This window comes from Myotis myotis, unplaced genomic scaffold (genome assembly GCF_014108235.1).
Source record: "Myotis myotis isolate mMyoMyo1 unplaced genomic scaffold, mMyoMyo1.p scaffold_m19_p_16, whole genome shotgun sequence".
Taxonomy (NCBI): Eukaryota; Metazoa; Chordata; class Mammalia; order Chiroptera; family Vespertilionidae; genus Myotis; species Myotis myotis.
In genome coordinates this window covers 6,827,230-6,845,886 of record NW_023416320.1, presented here as the reverse complement: position 1 = coordinate 6,845,886, position 18,657 = coordinate 6,827,230, and the positions used below count along the sequence as shown (strand labels likewise).

The 18,657-nt window shown below is 42.4% G+C and overlaps 1 protein-coding gene across 3 annotated transcripts in view; it reads left to right on the top strand.

Moving 5' to 3' along the window:
- Positions 1-18,657, top strand: part of RUNX1T1 (RUNX1 partner transcriptional co-repressor 1) — a 153,499-nt gene that overhangs the window by 41,503 nt on the left and 93,339 nt on the right. Inside the window, exon 1 of one of the 3 annotated variants that reach the window (XM_036337782.1) lies at positions 4,355-4,587. The exons of 1 other annotated variant lie outside the window; for it this stretch is intronic. In XM_036337782.1, coding sequence (XP_036193675.1) covers positions 4,581-4,587 — 7 coding nt within the window. In that variant the 5' untranslated portion in view covers positions 4,355-4,580. Of the gene's footprint in view, positions 1-4,354; positions 4,588-4,806; positions 5,047-18,657 lie in introns of those variants that run through there. One more of the 3 variants, XM_036337783.1, reaches the window with a different exon arrangement.

Here is an 18,657-nt window from a genome sequence, read left to right as displayed (position 1 = left end):
TTGTCATGAGACAATTCGTTATGGCCTTTATTTCGTACAGTTTCCAAACAAATTAGTGTGCATTTTTTATTAGGGGTTGTATCTCTTTAATTGACTGCCAAAGTGAGGAGAAGTTAGGAAATCATCTCAAAGAGAGGTCCACCTCCCCGTAGCCCAACAGCTCACAAGTTGGGCAGGTTTGCCCTGCCAGTGGGATGCCTTTAGAAAGCACTAATAGCTTCCAGCTGGGTGGAAAATCCAAACCTTTGGGGGCTGACAAATCTAGCAGATTTGAATTTGAAAGCAGAGCTAATGCCTCCATTTTATTTTTTACCACTGGCCCATAAAACATTATTTTCCAACATGTCAGCCTCATTTGGTGGCCAGTGGTCTGAGATTGAAAGTGGAACCAGCCAGTAGAGAAATCTGGACATGAGCGCGTCCCCCCTTTTCAAGCGGGTGTGCCACTTGGCGGCGGAGTCTCCTCCAAGAGCAGGGGGGCCCTAATGACCATTCATCAGTGCCCGCTGGCTGGTCACCGAGTGCCTTCTCATTCAGTTTATCAAGTCTTGCACATAAAAAGTCAGAATCCGCCTTCTTCAGCTTTGTTGCAGGCAACTAGGAGGAAAATGCTCCGCTTGAACCCGTCTTGCCCCCTTTTTCGCGTTGTTAATGCAGCCCCGCTTACATGAGTGCCTTTATTGGGTCAGTTAGAATATCTGAAACTATTAATTCTCTTGTATTGAATAGCTGGTGGCAGGCCAGAGCAGATGGGGTAGGAAAGTATTTGGTTGGGTGTATTGCTTTCAATTAGGATCAATGAGGTTTCAGCTCCTTGGAATTAACTCACTTAATACCCACTGTGTGAAGTCACAGCCTGCGAGACGCGGAGAGGAAAGGTGAGAAAACCTGTGGGAAGGCTGTAAGGCGAACTCTGCCTTCCCTGGTGTAGAGAGCTTTCAGGAATTGCAGACGATTTGGATAGGCCGCTGGACCTTACTGGGAAGTCAGGTTTTGAACAAAGGAAAATGACGTCCGCCTACGCCAGGGCTCCCCTGTTTTGGAAAGAAGTGAAAAACGCCTTGGAACAGCGGTTCTCAGCCTTCCTCGCGCCGCGCCCCTTTCATCCAGTCCCTCATGGGGTGGGGACCCCCAGCCATAACATTATTTGCCTGGCTACTGCATCACTGTCATGTTGCTGCTGTTAAGAATCGTCATGTAAATATCTGATCTGCAGGATGTGTTTTCATGGTTCCACATTGAACATAATGAAAGCACAGCGATTCATCGCAAAGCCGGTATGTAATTATATATGTGTTTTCCGATGGTCTTAGGCGACCCCGGTGAAAGGGTCGTTCGACCCCCAAAGGGGTCGCGACCCGCAGGTTGAGAACCGCTGCCTTGGAGGCATCCAAGTCCATAATGCCTTTCTAGAGAATGATGTCAATTTATTGGCAAAGCCCGGCGTTCAGGTGTTGACTAAATGTACCAGGTTGGAATATGTACCAAGTTGGGTGACTCGCTTGAACGAATTGGCCTTAAAAATGCTTTGTGTTTTTAATGAAAAGACAGCCTACTGGCATGGCCTTCCTGAGGAAGTGCTTAACTGGCCAGCCATGTATCCCTTGTGATTGCCTGGAATATATCTAACTTTTAAAAATACGATTTCTAGTGGAGATGCAGGACTGTGTTTCGTACTGGAGAAAACTTTTGCAATTCAGATTCCACCCCCACCCCCGCGCTGCCTGTCCCCCATGCACGTACATAAATGCATTTGTCATGTTATTGATTGTCCATTTTTATTATACCATTTGGACGTTAGAGCTCTTGGCTCGTATATGCTTATGTTTTGGTTTTTTTGTGTGTGTTTTTTTATTGAAGGGGAAGTTATTTTTGTCTAAGTGACTATACAGAACTGTGTGTGCAGGTGTCCATGTTCAAGGTGAACTGCCAAATAGGGTTGCTGCTTTTGCTCGCCTCCATGGATTAAAGAGCAAGAAGAAGAAGCTGGTTCCTGGAGAAAATGCTGAACTAGTCTCCGATGCACACACATTCAGTTAGGCCCTCTCTGCAATCAGATTTCTAGGTGAGAATCTCCGGGGATCCAGGTTTTGTTGACGTGGATCAATTTAAAGTGGCAATTACTGTAGTCAGATAACAGCTTAAAAAGCTTTTTTACACATAGGAAAGATACATAATCACACGGCATATGGAAGTTCAATTTTCTGAGCTATGGTTTAGCGGCTTGCAGTGTACCGATATTAAGACCTAGTTTTAAAACCGGATATCATCCAGTTTCCTTAAAGTGTAATGCATTTTTGTCGTACGATTTTCTATTTCGGGAGTGATTCACTGTGCATATCGATGAAAGGTTGGGTTTCCCACTGTGAAAATGTTTTCTTTCTAACATAGGTAAAAGTATTAAAAAAAAAAAAAATCATTGAGTGGCTTTAAAAAAACACTCTTTTTTAAAAGTGAAGATATACAGATTGAGGATGCTGGATTCCAGAAAGGCCCTTACTGCAGGCCTTAATTATCACTCTCATGCCTGCTAGAAAACTCTCTGTCATAAGAATGTTTGCGCTTGGTGCTTAACTATCCTGAAATCCATTACACAGAACCTCATTACAAGTGACATCTAACTAAGATGAACAAAAAGATTGGCCCCATAAATAGGGTGCAGTACACTACTCGTGACAGAACGCAGTCATCATTACGAATTATAGTCTTTTCACAGGTTGTCCCTGACAGTGATGGATTTTGAGGGGTTCACCAGAGGCAGCAGCGCTTCTAGGGTGCAGTATTTGGGGGGCTGTAGAAGTTCTTAGGGATTGACGCCGTTTACTAACGATGACTCCTCTTCAGGGTCTGCAGGGTGTGTGCGCGTAGGTGGCGTATGTTTGCAGGGTGTATGCTCTGAAACAGGTTCTGTGCACTCTTGCCGAGAAGTGTAGGCATGGCGAGTAGGTAGAAGTCAGAGTCGCTGCCCGTGTTTTCAGATGGGCTTTTATGATTTCTTTGAGGCCCCAAGGAGGGGGTGGGGGGAAATCTAGCTGACAAAGCTTAAAAGCATGTGGAAAGGGTAGAATAAGCAGAGGAAGGCGGTGAAGGGATGGCAAGAGTTAAAGGGGATGACCCCATCTGCCATGTTCCTTGAACTTGCAGGCTTGTCAGAGGCTCCTGGGCAGAGTTGTTTGTGTGTTTATAGTGGGTGGAACAGACATTGGGAAGGAAAACGGGAGGAGGCATCTCTCTGTCTCCTCACGTGCCTGCCCCGTTGTTAAAAACAAATACAAACCTGGGAACGGATTGTGCCAGGGCAGAAGTGAGGGAGGGTTTGAGAGGAGAACAGTGTTTTCCTCCTGCCTGGCATTTTTTTGTGCGTTTAGGGAAGGAAAGCCCGCAAGGCAGACAGGCGTATGTTTTTCCTGTGAGGCAGGGATGTTTTACAAAGGACTAAAGAGGGACTGCTGAGAGGAAAATAGCCAGCTTTAGATAAAGCACTATAACAAAGCCTTGTCGTTTTATATATCATGGTGTCCATTAGAGCTTAATGGGGAAGAGTCCATTGAACTGGGCTGGGTATGTGTCATTCATGGGAAGGAGCAGCGTTGAAGGGTGAGCAATAATAATAATAATAATAATAATAATAATAATAAACCAGAAGGACAGGATTGTTCAGCTTTTGAAAAGCGCCCCCCTCCCTTTTTTTCCTGTGAAGATTTTGTTTTCATTTCCCAGGGATCTCTCTCCGCAGAATACAGGAGAGTGAGCTGACAGTGTTTGGAGCGTCTCAGCACAGGGACCACAGGGGGTTAAAAGCACGCGAGTAAAATAGAAGTGACCTGCTTCTGTTTCGAGAGCGCTCTGTTTCACACGTACCCCTGAGAAGCTGACAAAAGGAAGGATTCTGATACTCTGTTCCGTAGGATGAGCTGGCACCCTAGGCAAAGTCTTATAAATACGTTTTTGCCCTGTTTTGGATTTTCAGTTGCATAAACAAACTTTGAAGTTTGTGCCTATGATTTTTGTGTTTGTTTTTTCAACGTAGTTCACCATGATGAGAAGGTGAAGAGAAGTCGTTTATTGGGGGGCCCAAGTCTCCTTGTCATTCTTTTGGCAAAAGAAGGGTTAACTGGTAACTGGCTGGGGGTGGCGGCGAATGAATTATTCAGCATTTAGCTTATCATTCTGCTTTTTTTTTACTGTCTGTTCTTTGGAGCTCTGGAACTTCTGAGAGAGAGAGAGAGAGAGAGAGAGAAAGAGAGAGAGAGAGGGAGAGGCAGGCAGGCCACGGTTGCGGTCCTTTGCACACACATCCCTGTCATTGTTCTGCCTGGAGAGACAGGGCTGGGTTCAAGGCCACATGTGCTCCTGTCATCATCCACATTTCTGCTTCAAGTGCAACCCGGAGTGTCAGCTCTCCATCTGTCTCTGGCTGGCAGGCGCACGCGCCCAGCACCCTGCCTGGGGCCATGCCGCCCCAGCCCCTTCCGAGGGCCGTCCTCTCCCCGCCTGCGCTCATTCCAGAACACGAGGCCTGAGCTCCGCTGGCGCTGCGTGCAGCAGGCAGCCACCTCCTGTGGACGCCGCCTTCAGGGATGCCGGGTGAGTGAGCCCGCGGCACCTCCTCTCTCTGATTGGAACGTGGAGGACGCTTACTTGTTAGGAGGCAGGGAGGAGGCCTCCTGCCCGTGGGTGCTGTGCCTTCTGTGGGGCAGAGGCTGGGGATGGCAGAGGTGATAGGTGGAAGGGAAGGTGACAGAGAGAGAGAGAGAGAGGGAGAGAGAGAGAGAGAGAGAGAGAGAGAGAGAGAGAGAGAGAGAGCCATCAAGATCTAGACACAGGGGTACGGGGTGTGGGAGTCCTTCCTTTTAAAAAAACCCGGGAGGTGTGTTTCGAAAGCTGAGCCATGTATGTGCTGCCAAAGCCATTCGCTGGAGGGATGGAGCTCCACTTAGAAGTATTGTTCCTGTTCTGGATTTCGTGCCTGTCATCGGTGCCTTGTAGCCTGGACATTTCCTCTGTGAGGAGAGTTGTCAGATGATGGCGGAACCCTGGGATGAGGTCTGTTCTCTCTCTCTCTCTTTTTTTTTTTTAAAGCTGTTTGTGTTAGAGAAAGTAAAGAATGCTTTGGAACTGCAAATCATTCCAGTCTCAGCCCTCGATCACCGTCCTCGGATGTCGTAGGCAAATCGTGGACATCATTTAATTAAAAAGAAAAAGTCTGCCGAATTCCTGACGCTGTCGCGGGTCTGGAAATTTAGTGTACGTCCATTTCCTCGGGAAAATATTATCTTTGGAGCCTCGGCGTGTTCCTGTCTGTGGTTGCTGCCAGCGAAGGCTCTGCTGCCGGGGAAGGCTGGTTCTCTGCTCGTCTCCAGGCGGTGCCTGCTGGGAGCAGCCCCTCTGCGGTCAGAAGGGACAGGGACAGGGACGGGCAGAGAGACCCCCAGCCGGCACACCGTGCCCATGGCCTGGCTAGGACAGGCAGCAGAGGCTGTGCCTGGCCCCAGAGCGCCGACACCTCGCAGATGGTGTTTTGAAACATTATCCGCGGTTCTCCGCAGCCACAGTTGTGTGTAGGTATTGCCAGTTGTTTGAAGAATGCTTCCCCCTTTAGGATGTGTCTTGTGACCCTCGTCGCTATTAATATACGTGCAGACAGGAGGCCTTCGGGACAGAACGGCCGTTTTTCATTAGTTCAGTAGATGAGGAGTGGATGTAGCTGGGATAGGAGGGAAGTCAGTTTACCAAAAGAGACAATGACCAAGGTATGTCAAGGGCCATTGGAACTTCGGAAGCTCCCCTCTTTATTTATAATCAGTGTGAAAAAGTGTGTGTGTGTGTGTGTGTGTGTGTGTGTGTGTGTGTGTGTTTTATTTCGCCAGGATATTGGAACACTTCCGTTTGATTTTGATGTCATCATTTGAATCTTCTTTGTTTTTATGCTCTTCATACATGTGTGAAGTAATCTGACTTATCAGTATTTTGAAGAACCTGTATTTTGTTTTGCTAAAACAAACCCCACAATAAACCCAAGACATTTGTGAATGATAATAGGGGGAAGGGATTATTTGGTTTTAAAGTATCTTTATTTAAAATGCATTGAACTATTTTTAAAGTTTTGGAATCATGGATAAGTTTTGTTTTACTGTTGAGTTGTTGATATCTGTCTGGTTCTGAAGCTTGAGGTGTGGGCAGTCTCTCTTTCTCTCCCCCTCTCTCTCATCAACTGTTAGAAAACCTTTTACTTGGATGCAGAGAAAATATTAACAGCTGTGACTGTGAGCATGTGCCAGAGTGAAGATACTTGGCTATTTTTGACACCCGTTTGCACTTTTTAAACTTTACTATTGGATGGACTATGTTTTTAGCATATTTTAGGCCATACACATGTAGTTATATTAATGGATAATTTTAACCACCTGGGGCACATTTTATATTTTTAAATAAGACATTATAGGTAGAAGATTAAAAGGATGTGTTTCAGGTAATCTGGTGTTGACACTGTTTTTAACATTTGACTATATATCTAACACCACTTATTATTATTTACTGGTTGGTCATGTGTCAGAACTGGTTCCTGGTTGTATCAAACTTGCATTAACAATTCTCAGATGTCAGACCTTTTCCATAAAAATGGGACTGCCTGGAAACAGATCCGCACAGGCTGAATTTGTTCAAAGACATACCAACCTGTGGGGGTGGGTAGATACAAAAGTCTTCAGTTTAGGGGTTTCTAGCCTTAGTTTTGTTTAGAACACATGCTTTAGCTGTTGGTAGCATATTGTTACAAAAAGGGACTATGAAAAGTCAAAAGGGGCCAGGCATGCTTTAAAGAAATCAATTAAATTATGTTTATGGTTTAATTCAGTATAAGGAGATAGCATTACACTGCCTGTCACTTTGTAATAACTAGATCCTGAGTTTAAGAAAAGAAAAACGGAAAATGTTTTCTTATGAGAAGGCTGAGACACCTTGGGTATTATACTGTTTCAAGAGATGACTCCAAGCTCTCTGAAACGTTTATATTTTTAATCAATCTTCGTATAATGTTATCAAAGAACATATGTTGACCTACAAAAAGCTTTCCGGACTGTTTCCTTAAAAGGACAGTAAGTGAGCGCAGTCCGTGTAGCTCAGAAAGAGTGCTGTTCTTTCAGAAGATGGCTAATATGAGGTCAGACCACCCTTCTCCATGGCCCTGCTCTCCAGATGTGCATGGAACTTTTTTTTTTTTTTTTAAGTTCAAGTTTCAAAAAAAAAAAGAAAAAGAAAAAGAAAAGAAAAAGGTTTGTTTTCAAAATCTGGTTTTACTTAAGACATCTCCATTCTGGAGTGCATTTCATAAATTGCCCACATATTTTTCTTAGCAGAGAACTTAACTGGCTGTAATTTTTAACACATGGCCCCATCATGTGATATTTTCAAAACACTTACACATAGCTTTAAGAAGGTCCCTGCAGCCATGATCCATCCTCGCACAGCCGGCCCAAGTTTTAACAGCGTATCTGCATTTTCCATTTAGTAGAGCTATATATTATTAGCTTACATTTTTAGGTAGTAAAACAGTGCATTGCTGATTGTAAAACATGGACTTTATTATCTGCTGAAAATTGATTTGGCATTTATAGCCACTGTGTACTAGACTGTTTTTCTGTTTTTAACATCAGTGCTTGCAAGCGATGATTTGTGTAAAAAACAGCAATGAAATTGCCATGGATCGACAACTGTGAGTGTCCCTGGTAACTGAACATTTGGGTAATGCACCTGGTTATTCCCCCCTTAAATAGAGGCATCTAAATGCTCTTATACAAGAACAAAAAACACAGAAGTTCATTCACTGTCCCTCAGCTTTACCCTGCAAGTTGACTTGCCATTGTGTTGGGCTAATTCTTCAAACAAGCCTGCTGCTAGCTATTAAAACAACAACAACTATACGCACTGCAAATATCCAATTATAAATGTAGATTGTATTGAACATTACTTCTTCGTAGCAGACATTTAGGTTTTCTAGCTTTTCTTCCATATCTGGCACCCTATCCCTTTTCCTTTTAAAATGATTTCCAGTAAATAATTTGGAGTATTTGGCGTTTTAGTTCTTTATTTTAAGTAATACTTGGAAACTTTCACAAGGCACCTTCCTGTGTAGTTAATGATCTATTGAAAAAAAAAAAAAAAGTAAGTGTTTAATCTTTTGGGGAGGGTGATAATTTGTGAAGTTTTCGTAAGACAACTAGTTAATTTGTATTTCTTACCGTAAACATTCGCTTAATGGGCATTATATAGTGTAGAAATATTTATTAATCATCTCACCACCAGTGTTTGTAAAGGAGATGCTGTAATTATAACATTCTGAACCGCCTCCTGAACCGTTAGAGGAACCAACACGTGTAGAGCTGGAAGGTTTATCTTGCAAGTGCCTTCGCTTTACAGCTGTTGAGGCAGAAGCTCCTAGAGGTGAAGGGACTTGGTGAGGTGGTTTATTAAAGTGAGAGGTTCCTCCCAGTTCACCCCCTTTTCCAGGCCTCTTCTAAACCTCAGACGCAGATGAAGTCACGTTACCCTATTAGTGTCAGCCTTACCTTGTGGTCGTTTATCGTGGGTCCTGGATTGCTTTTACCATATGCTTTCTCACCTCCTCCTCCTCCAGGCCCGCAGAGCCACGTAGGAGAAAATCCGGTTAACAGTAATCACTTGGCCTGGGGCAAAGGTGTGCCATCCAATTCATCTTAGAATTGTTTGGAAACGAGAAAGCTTCCGTAGTTAATCGCTGGCGTGTTAAGCAGATCAAATAATGCAAAGGTCTGACAACTGGAAGGTTACTGTAATAAGGAAATTCAGGTACCGAAGTAGAGATTTGTAGGATGCTGAAAAATGTTCCAAGTGCAAGGTAACTATGACTCAGTCCCTCTATTAATGTGACATAATAGTTTTTAGTTTGTCTTTCTTTTTTTAAAATGTATTTTTATTGATTTCAGAGAGGCAGGGAGAGGGAGAGAGAGATAGAATCATCAATGATGAGGGAGAATCATTGGTCAGTTGCATCCTGCATGCCCCCTACTGGGAATCGAGCTTGCAACCCTGGGCATGTGCCCTTGACCAGAATCTAACCCAGAACCCTTCAGTCTGCAGGTTTGACGCTCTATCCACTGAGCCCAACCCTCTAGGGCTAGTTTGTTTTTCTGATACTGAGGATGGGACCTTCATTAAATTTTATTCTGTATGACAAATTTTAATTTGTGTGACAGCAGGCATAGCATTTCTCAAAAGTACTGTGTACAGTGCAGTTCTTTGGTGAAATAAGTCGTTGACTGAAATGACTCCTAACTTGAGTACAATGAGATTTTACACCTGACCAAGAAGCAGGTCTATCTGGCTGGCTTTCTCAAACAGCTGTTTGCATTAATTAATATTAATGTAAATGTACTTTCTGAGAATGTCGAGCCTAATTATGTTTTTCAACACGTCGAGTTCCAATCAAAGGAACCAGGAGATCCTCTTAATCTCAAAGGGAATATATACCTGTCATCTCTGAACAGAATAAATCTCTGAAAGTATAGTAAAAGCAGCCTTTTATTGAAAGCCTGGATGGGCCAAGCCCCAGGCTAGGCACCTTCTATACTTTCTGATTCTCACTGCAGCTCTGCAAATGGTTTCTGTGACCATGTGATCAATTTGGAACCTGAAGACCGGATAAGTTAAGCAGTTTTGCCCAAAGACATATAGATATAGTTAAATGGCAGAGATGGGATTCTCAGATCTATCTGCCTGTTGGTTTTAGATTCCTTTTTTTTTTTCTTTTCCTTTTGAGGAGGGGCGAGGATGTTGTGGCTTGATGAGAGGATATTTTACAGTGGAAACTAGATAGAAACATTTAAAGAGGAATATGTGACTTTCAAGTCCAGTAGCATAGAAGGTAGAGTTCTTTTTGCTAAAAAATTAAAATGTAAAAGCATTCGCCTTAATCATCAAGAATGATTTTGGATGAAACAGTTTAGGATGGTGGTTATTTCTCTGTATTCCTCCTTTCTCTCTCTCTCTCTCTCTCTCTCTCTCTCTCTCTATTTAAATATATTTTATTGATTTTTTACAGAGAGGAAGGGAGAGGGATAGAGAGTTAGAAACATTGATTAGCTGCCTCCTGCACATCCCCTACTGGAGAGGTGCCCACACCCAAGACACATACCCTTGACTGGACTCGAACCTGGGACCCTTCAGTCCACAGGCCGACGCTCTTTCCACTGAGCCAAACCGGTCAGGGCTTCCTCCTTCTCTTGAAAGAGTGCAGTGGGAGAGATAGGCATCAGGGGCTTATGCCGTTATTTTGAAAAGCCTAATAGAAGTCATAAATTTACTACTGACAAAGCTGTATAGAGTTAACTAAAACCTCACCTTTTTAAGCTTTTGGAATGTGGTAATCCTGGCTGCCTTTTGTTGATGAGAAGCTCAGATGGTGATTTTGTATGCTTTGGATGAGTAGAAAATTGGAAAGCAAACGATACATTCAACACATTGGCAGACAACATTGTTAAACATTTTGTGGTTAAAAAAAAAAAAAAATCAGATCTTTTGGTGGAGAGAATGTTGGGTACCACGTTTTGGCCCCAGGAGGTTCTAGGCATGTAGAAATAGTATTTCCAGAAGATGAATGTGTCGTAGGAAAGCAGGTATCTTTTTTCACCATGCACTCCCTGTCCAAAAAAAAAAAGCAATTGATTTTTTAAATTGTGGGATGCTTTCTTTAAAAGATTTCACGTCTGTTTTTCATATTTCCCTTTTAAAGGCTAAGTGGTAAGTGTACTCTGGGAAAAAAAAAAAAGGCTCACTTTATTAGAGGAATTCGTTTCATTCTGTGCGGTTTGTTAACATCATACAGCGTTTGGTGCTCATGCAAGACAATAATTTTGAAAGTACCAATGAGAGCATGACACTGTAAAGAGTTTGGCCTCACGAGCTGTGGGATTAGATAGGCAGACATTCTCTTTAGAAAGAAGGGATGTAAGGAGGTGTCTTTATCACGTGTTTACGGCTTTAACGAGACTCTTAAAGAGCTGGACAAAACAAACAGCGTTCTTAATAATCCGGGATGATTTTAATGGGCTGCTACGTTATTTGGCACCCGGAGAAAGGGTTGCTGTGCTTCTGATCACATCACTTTACATGTGAACTTTGCAGGATTTAACTTCCTTGCCTTTCCCAGGGCTTGTTGGCCTGAACGATTCTCAAGTTATTGGGAAGAAAGCACATAATAGAACTTGAGGGTCCTGTGGTAACAATTTATATATTCTTGCATTTGAGATGCTTCACATGTGTCCTGACAAGGATGTGACTGAGATGAGGAGAGGCCTTGGTTTTGGCACTTGCCCTCTGAGCTCGGCATTGTTTCCTCTTTATTATGGTTAGATCTGAATTTGTGTACCAGGCACGGTGGGAGCACGCCACTTGGGAGGCCTGGGAACATGCATGGTCTTTCTTTCTGCTCTATTGGTTGTATTTGTATTGCCTGGAGACAGGAAAATATTCAAGGAATCAAAGTGAAGATTTTTGTCCTTAGAAAGCACTGTATGTTTTTTTCTGGACTCTTTTCTTCATCACTGGCTTATAAAATACAGTGTAGTGTCAAAAATCAGAGGCAAAACCTAACTCCTTAGTTACCTGGGCATGCTTTTATATACCAGTGCAGGCATGACATAGCCAAAGAGAAGGGTTAGTAAATGTAGATGTGATCAGGCTTTCAAAACTTATTCTATTTTTTACACTTAGGGGTTTTTCTAAAGAGTTTTGTTGAAAGAATAGCTATTCAACTATTTGCTACATAGAGCAGTGGCTCTCAACCTGTGGGTCGCAGCCCCTTTGGCGGTCGAACGACCCTTTCACAGAGGTCGCCTAAGACCATCCTGCATGTCAGATATTTACATGACGATTCATAACAGTAGCAACATTACAGTTATGAAGTAGCAACGAAAATAATTCTATGGTTGGGTCACAACATGAGGAACTGTATTTAAAGGGCCAGAAGGTTGAGAACCACTGACATAGAGGAATGTCTTTGTATTTGTTTTCCTTTTTTTCCTACAATTTACTCAGATTTTCTGGGGGTAAAGCATTTGGTGTCATATCAGTGTGATCTTAATACATCTTTTACCAAAACCTCTAGAAAAATTGAGCCATTTTGTAGTGTTTTCCAGAGAGCAGAAGATAGAATTGCTTTTGTTTACTTGCTTAAAATTTTTGTACTTATTGATCATTGATTTTAAGTGGCCATGGTCTTCATACTTAGCTATATTATTATTTTTTTTTTCACTTTTCCCCCTCCACCCCATACTTAGCTATATTCTCGATCGGTTTGTGCTGAGCATGTTTTATCTTATGCTTCTTGACTAGGACATACATTAAACACTTAATATATTGTGTTTTATGAGGCCATCTATCAAAAGCAAAGGGCATTGAGAATGCCAATTCCTGAGTATGAATCAAGGTTCTTCCACTTAGGGGTCTGACCAGGAACAAGTCATTTTACTATTTGCCTGAGATACAGTGATTCTGTCTAGCTCACTTTTACTTCACATGACGGCAGTAATAATGATTGTAAACCTGTGGGCCCCTAAAAAGCAGAGTTTACATGTAAGTGGTAATTATTATTAATAATAATTATTATTTTTAATATATATTTTTATTGATTTTAGAGAGGAAGGGAGAGGGAGAGAGAGAGCTAGAAACATCAGTGATGATGAGAGAGAGTCATTGACCAGCTGCCTCCTGCACTCTCCCTACTGGGGATCGAGCCTGCATGTGCCCTTGACTGGAATCAAACCTTGGACCCTTCAGTCCTTGGGCCGATGCTCTATCACTGAGCCAAATCAGCTATGGCTAAGTGGTAATTATTAAAGGCAAACAGTAGGTGCTTTCTGGACTTAAAAATAGGGGATAGTGTTTGAACCACCCAGAAGGGCTCTAGACTAATTGTGCTTGATGACTGTTGTCTACACTTGATGGGATTTTCTGAGTTTTATTTTCACTTGATAGGATTTTTTATCTCTTTCAGTTTTCTACCCATCCCCTTTCTATTCACATGCTCACCCTTTTATTTATTTAGTAATTTTCTAATTTGGAAACCAGGTAGGTGAGTAAAAAATAATGAAGCACATGTATAAGTGTAAGGATGAAAAGCCCATCTTAGCTTTTTGTCAGATATGAATAAGAGACGCTTTTTAAAAAATGTTTTTATTGCCCTAGCTGGTTTGGCTCGGTGGATAGCGCGTCGGCTTGCAGACTGAAGAGTCCCGGGTTCGATTCTGGTCAAGGGCACATGCCCGGGTTGTGGGCTCAATCCCCAGTGGGGGGTGTGCAGGAGGCAGCCCATCGATGATTTTCTCTCATCATTGATGTTTCTAGCTCTCCCTCTTCCTTCCTCTGTGAAATCAATAAAAATATATTTAAAAAATGTATTTAAAATAATTATTATTAATAATAATCTCCAGTGGGGGGGCCGTGCAGGAGGCAGCCAGTCAATGATTCTCTCTCATCATTGATGTTTCTAGCTCTCTCTCCCTCTTCGTTCCTCTGTGAAATCAATAAAAATATATTTTAAAAAATGTTTTTTATTGATTTCAGAGAGGAAGGGAGAGGGAAAGAGAGATGGAAACATGAATGATGAGAGAGAATCATTGACTGGCTGCCTCCTGCACGGCCCACACTGGAGATCTAGCCCACAACACGGGCATGTGCCCTTGACCGGCATTGAACCCAGGACCTTTCAGTCTGCAGGCTGACGCTCTACCCACTGAGCCAAACCGGCTAGGGCAAGAGGCAGTTCATTTGTGACATCAGTTTAGGTGACAGCACCATTCACCCCCTTGCTGAATTTCATGTCTCTTGGTAGGGGATGTTGCTAGAGATCAAAATTCTCTCTAATCTTGTATGGATCCCAGTATGCAGACTCTTCAGTGTTGTTTAAAAATAGATATTTTAAGCATCATCAATTCTTAATAAAGCTACCATTTAAATTAAGATCTTAATTTCCCCGTTCTAATAATTTCCTTCTAGGTTACTTGTGAGCTTGGAATCATAGTAGGCAATCAGCAAATGTTCGCTTAATGCATAAGTGCATGGATGAAAAGAGGACCCGGGTTCGCAGATTTTAAAGGAAAGAAGGATGTACAAAGCATGTCAATGATGAAGAAAAAATTAAGATGGAATCTTATAAAACTTTTTGTAAATCATATTTACGAATCAGGCATTTTCCATTAGAGTTAAGGAAAAGTAACATTTTTTTTTGACCATACAACTTCGTTGGTCGTGGCTAGTTGCATAGTAGTTAAAGTGGCATCTATTACAAGTTTGATAATTACCATAGTTACTAAGAGTATAATACAACATATGAACTTTCAGAAAACCTTCTTGGCATAATTACTAAAATCAAAAACAAAGTCAAGGGCTTTTGACGATTGTACATGATATTTTGGGAAATTGTCTCTCCCCTACCTGAGTTCTTGCATGTCATTTAGGAGGATGGGTGTGAGCTTTCAGTCTCCCACAGACATCTTGAGCAAGTGTCTAGCAAAAGACAAATATTAATGAAATATTTTTTTATCTTTTCAGTTACACAGTAAATTCAGCCACCAGTAATCTTAGATGACTATCAGTTTGATAAAATTTACCCTAAAGACTCCAGAGAGATTTCTAAGATAATTCATTTAGTCCATGATATGTATTTTCTTGAAAACCATTTGCTATCTTATAGTCATGCAGACTTCTTTAAATATTTTGCCCTCTTACCTGTGTTTCAGCATTTAAATAGAATCACTTTGAAAGTGATAGGGCAGGCCCTAATGGTTTGGCTCAGTGTATAGAGCGTCGGCCGTGGACTAACGGGGCCCCGGGTTCGATTCTGGTCAAGGACACGTATGTACCTTGGTTGCAGGTGCCCTGTCGGGGTGCATGCAGAAGGCAACCAATGCTGTGTCTCTCACATCGATATTTCTCTCTGTCTCTCCCTCTCCCTTCCACTCTCTAAAAATCAATGGAAAAATATCCTCGGGTGAGGATTAACAAAAAAGAAAAAAAAAAGAGATAGGCAGGACTTTTGAGTTTCAGAGACTATCATTACATGATATACAGTGGGGCCTTGACTTACCAGTGTCCCGACTAACGAGTTTTTCGAGATACGAGCTGTCTCTCGGCCGATTTTTTGCTTTGAGTTGCGAGCTAAAATTCGGGTTACAAGCCAGCTTCAGATACCCCACCGCTAGTTGGCGCAGCGAACGTCACAGTGAACGCCACAACGTCAGCCCAGCATCACGTGTCTCACTCGTTCACTTTTTGATTTGACATATGAGTAATTTGAGTTACGAGCTCCGTCACGGAGTGAATTAAACTCGTAAGTCAAGGCCCCACTGTACCTTGAAACTAATAAGGAATAATATTGAATATAAATAGTAATTGAAAAATAAAAAAATATGTACATGTAAAAAGAGCAGTCTTGATAACTTGACAATATTTTGTGTTTTTCTCGATACGTGCCTCTGAAGAATTCATAGATGGTCAGCTTATCAGCTGGCAGTGGCTCCATTTCTACAAGAATATCGCTGATATTCTGCACAGATTACACCCTTTCCAAGGGGCCGCGGAGCACTTTGGAAACATGGTTCAGAATTATGTTAATTAGTGATTTTCAAGGTGGGTCCTGGACTAGCAAGCCACCCGGGGACTGACTGGAATTGCAGATTCTCTGTCCTACCCCAGACCGATTGAATCAGAAACCCTGGGGGTGAGCCTAGCAACCTGTTTGCATTTGCTCTCAGAAAATTCTGAAGCATATTGAAGTTAAGAATCATCGTTATAAATTACAATTTTTGTCTCCTTGTATATTCCAGAGAAAATGCCTCTCCCCCCCATTTAAAAAAATATTTTTATTGATTTCAGAGAGGAAGGGAGAGGGAGAAACATCAATGATGAGAGAATCATTGATTGGTTGCCTCCTGCATGCCCCCTACTGGGGATCGCGCCCGCAACCCGGGCATATGCCCTTGACCAGAATTGAACCTGGGACCCTTCAGTCTGCAGGTGGACACTTTATCCACTGAGCCAAACCAGCTAGGGCCCCCCACCCCCACCCACCCTTTTGATCGTAAATAAGCCAGTCAGGTCCCAGATGAATGGAAATCAGGGCAAGTTGTTTATTTTAAATGATGTACTTGAAAAAGTAATACTCGAGAAATTACAAATAACATGTTGGTTTAGAGCCTTGGTTTCTAATGGCATACCTTGACTGAGATAGTTTGAGAGACTGTGCATTTCAACCTGAATTCTGGTTTAGTTTGTTCAGAGTGTTACTTTTAAACAAGCGAGTCCGTTTCAGGGCACTCAGGTGTGATTTATTATGCCCTTGCCTCATTTTGAGGCCACCTTCTGATTATTCATAGTTCTGTCCGTTTTGCTGATCATGTTTAGAAAATATTTGTTTGGACCTCAATTTCACAATAATATCAGGTAGTCTTGAAAATTTGGACGGATGAAAGTCTTCTTTTTATTATTTTTTTCTGTTGAATGTAAATAAGGGTTCAGCATCATTAAAAAAAAATGTTTCATGGGTAGTGCCTGGAGAAGATTTACCTCTTCTGTCTCCTGTATCTTCCGTTGTTCTCTTTTGTGCCTGGTGTGCCTTCGGTGAGCGTAGTCTGCCACGCTCTGTGGCCTTTGCCTCCTGTGATAAAATAGATGGAAATGATTCCTGGCACCATCTGGCGAAGAGGAGCAGCCTGGAGCCCTGGAGGACTGTGCTTGGAGAGAGAGGAACTGAATGCTAAGAAATGTGGAAGTCTAGGGACGCGGGCAGAGGGTTGGTTTTTTTTTTTTAAAGAGCATGAACATTAATACATCTTCCTGAGGTTTGATGGGACGTGTACTGCCTACTGCCCCATCTGGTGCTTATGATTGCGTGGCATATTAGCATGCTGCAAGTTCATAATGTATTCAGGGGGAGGAACATCCCTTGCATACCAATTGAGGCATCCTCTCTTTCAGAACTGCTTTTGAATTTCAATGTTGTTTATATCTTGCAAGCCTTGACTGAGCTGAGCATTTCCGGTCTGAGGAATGTCTTGGGAGGGAGGGCGGGAGGGAGGATGGGAGAAAGGATGGGAGAGAGGGAGGGAGAGTTTTCTCTCCTATTCCCCCATTTATTTTCCTCCCTCTTATTTTTTTCTTGTTGAAATTGTAAGTAGTTTTAAATATTCTGTTGATATATATGGTTTTTCTGTTTTTTTTTTTTTCTTCTATATTTTTAAACCCCGTAATACTTTGTTAGTTCACATAGCCTTAAAACATTTTGTCTTGTGGAATATTTGTGTGCTTGTCCCCTTAATACGAACTGGCTACCTATTGAGAGTCAGGCCAGTATCTATTTATATATGGATCTCCATGGCATCTGGAGTTCAGTCATTCATTTAACAAGTCATTTTTTATTGAGCCTACACTGTGGGTGTGACGCTGTTTTAAGTGTTGAAGAATCAGTGGTGAGCAAGACTAGTGAGTGCCTCCTCTCAGGGCATTAACATTTAAGACAGGAGGAGACAAGCTAGAAACAGACACATCTATAGATAATTTCGGATAGGGATAAATGCAATTAAAAACAGGGCACAGCCCTGGCCTTTGTTGCTCACTGGTTAGAGTGGCAGCCTAAGCACCAAAGGATCACAAGTTCAATTCCTGGGCAAGAGCACGTACCTGGTTGCAGGTTCAACTCCAGGCCCAGTCAGGGTACACGGGGGAGGCAAATAACCAATGAGTCTCTCACATAGATTTCTCTCTCTCTCTCTCTCTCTCTTTCCCTCTCTCCCTCTCTCCCCCCCTTCCCCCCCCTTCCACTCTCTTTAAAAATCAATGAAGAAAATGTCCTCAGATGAAGATTAACAAAAAGAAACACAAAACAAACAAACAAACACAGGATAGAGGGTAGGTGGGTTGCTCATTTAGAGTGACTGGTTTTTTATGGACAGCGTCTGGCCCTCCCTCTTGCCTTATGGGAGTATTCAGGGCCAGGGTATTCTATGAAAAATAGAAAGAAAACTGTTTTGGGCAAGTGTTGCTTCCAGTTCAGAGGTGCACTGTTATATAAGTTCCATTATCATTCTTATTGAATCAAATTATATTTCACAAAAGCAAAAAACAAAACAAAACAAAAAGCACACAGACAAATGAAGCTAGAAGAAAATGGTGGTAGACATGACAAAAAGTTCTTTAAAATAAAATAAAGCACGGCAGGCAAAATTTCTTCAAATATCTTTAAACATTCCACAAAAATATTTTAGAATCATTTAAAGAAGACACTTTAAAAAATTAAGTTTTTAAAATTAAATATTTTTTAGTTACAGTTGACATTCAATGTTATACAAGTTTCAGGTGTTCAACATAGTGGTTGGACATTTATGTAACTTACTAGAGGCCCGGTGCACAAAAATTTGTGCACTCGGGGGGGGCGAGGGGGGGTCCCTCAGCCCGGCCTGTGCCCTCTTACAGTCTGGGACCCCTCGGGAGATAACGACCTGATGGCTTAGGCCTGCTCCCGGGTGGCAGAGGGCAGGCCCAATCCCTAGGTGCAGCCCCTGGTCGGGCTCAGAGCAGGGCCGATGGGGAGGGCCAATCAGGGGGTTGGGGCACCGCCCTCTATCA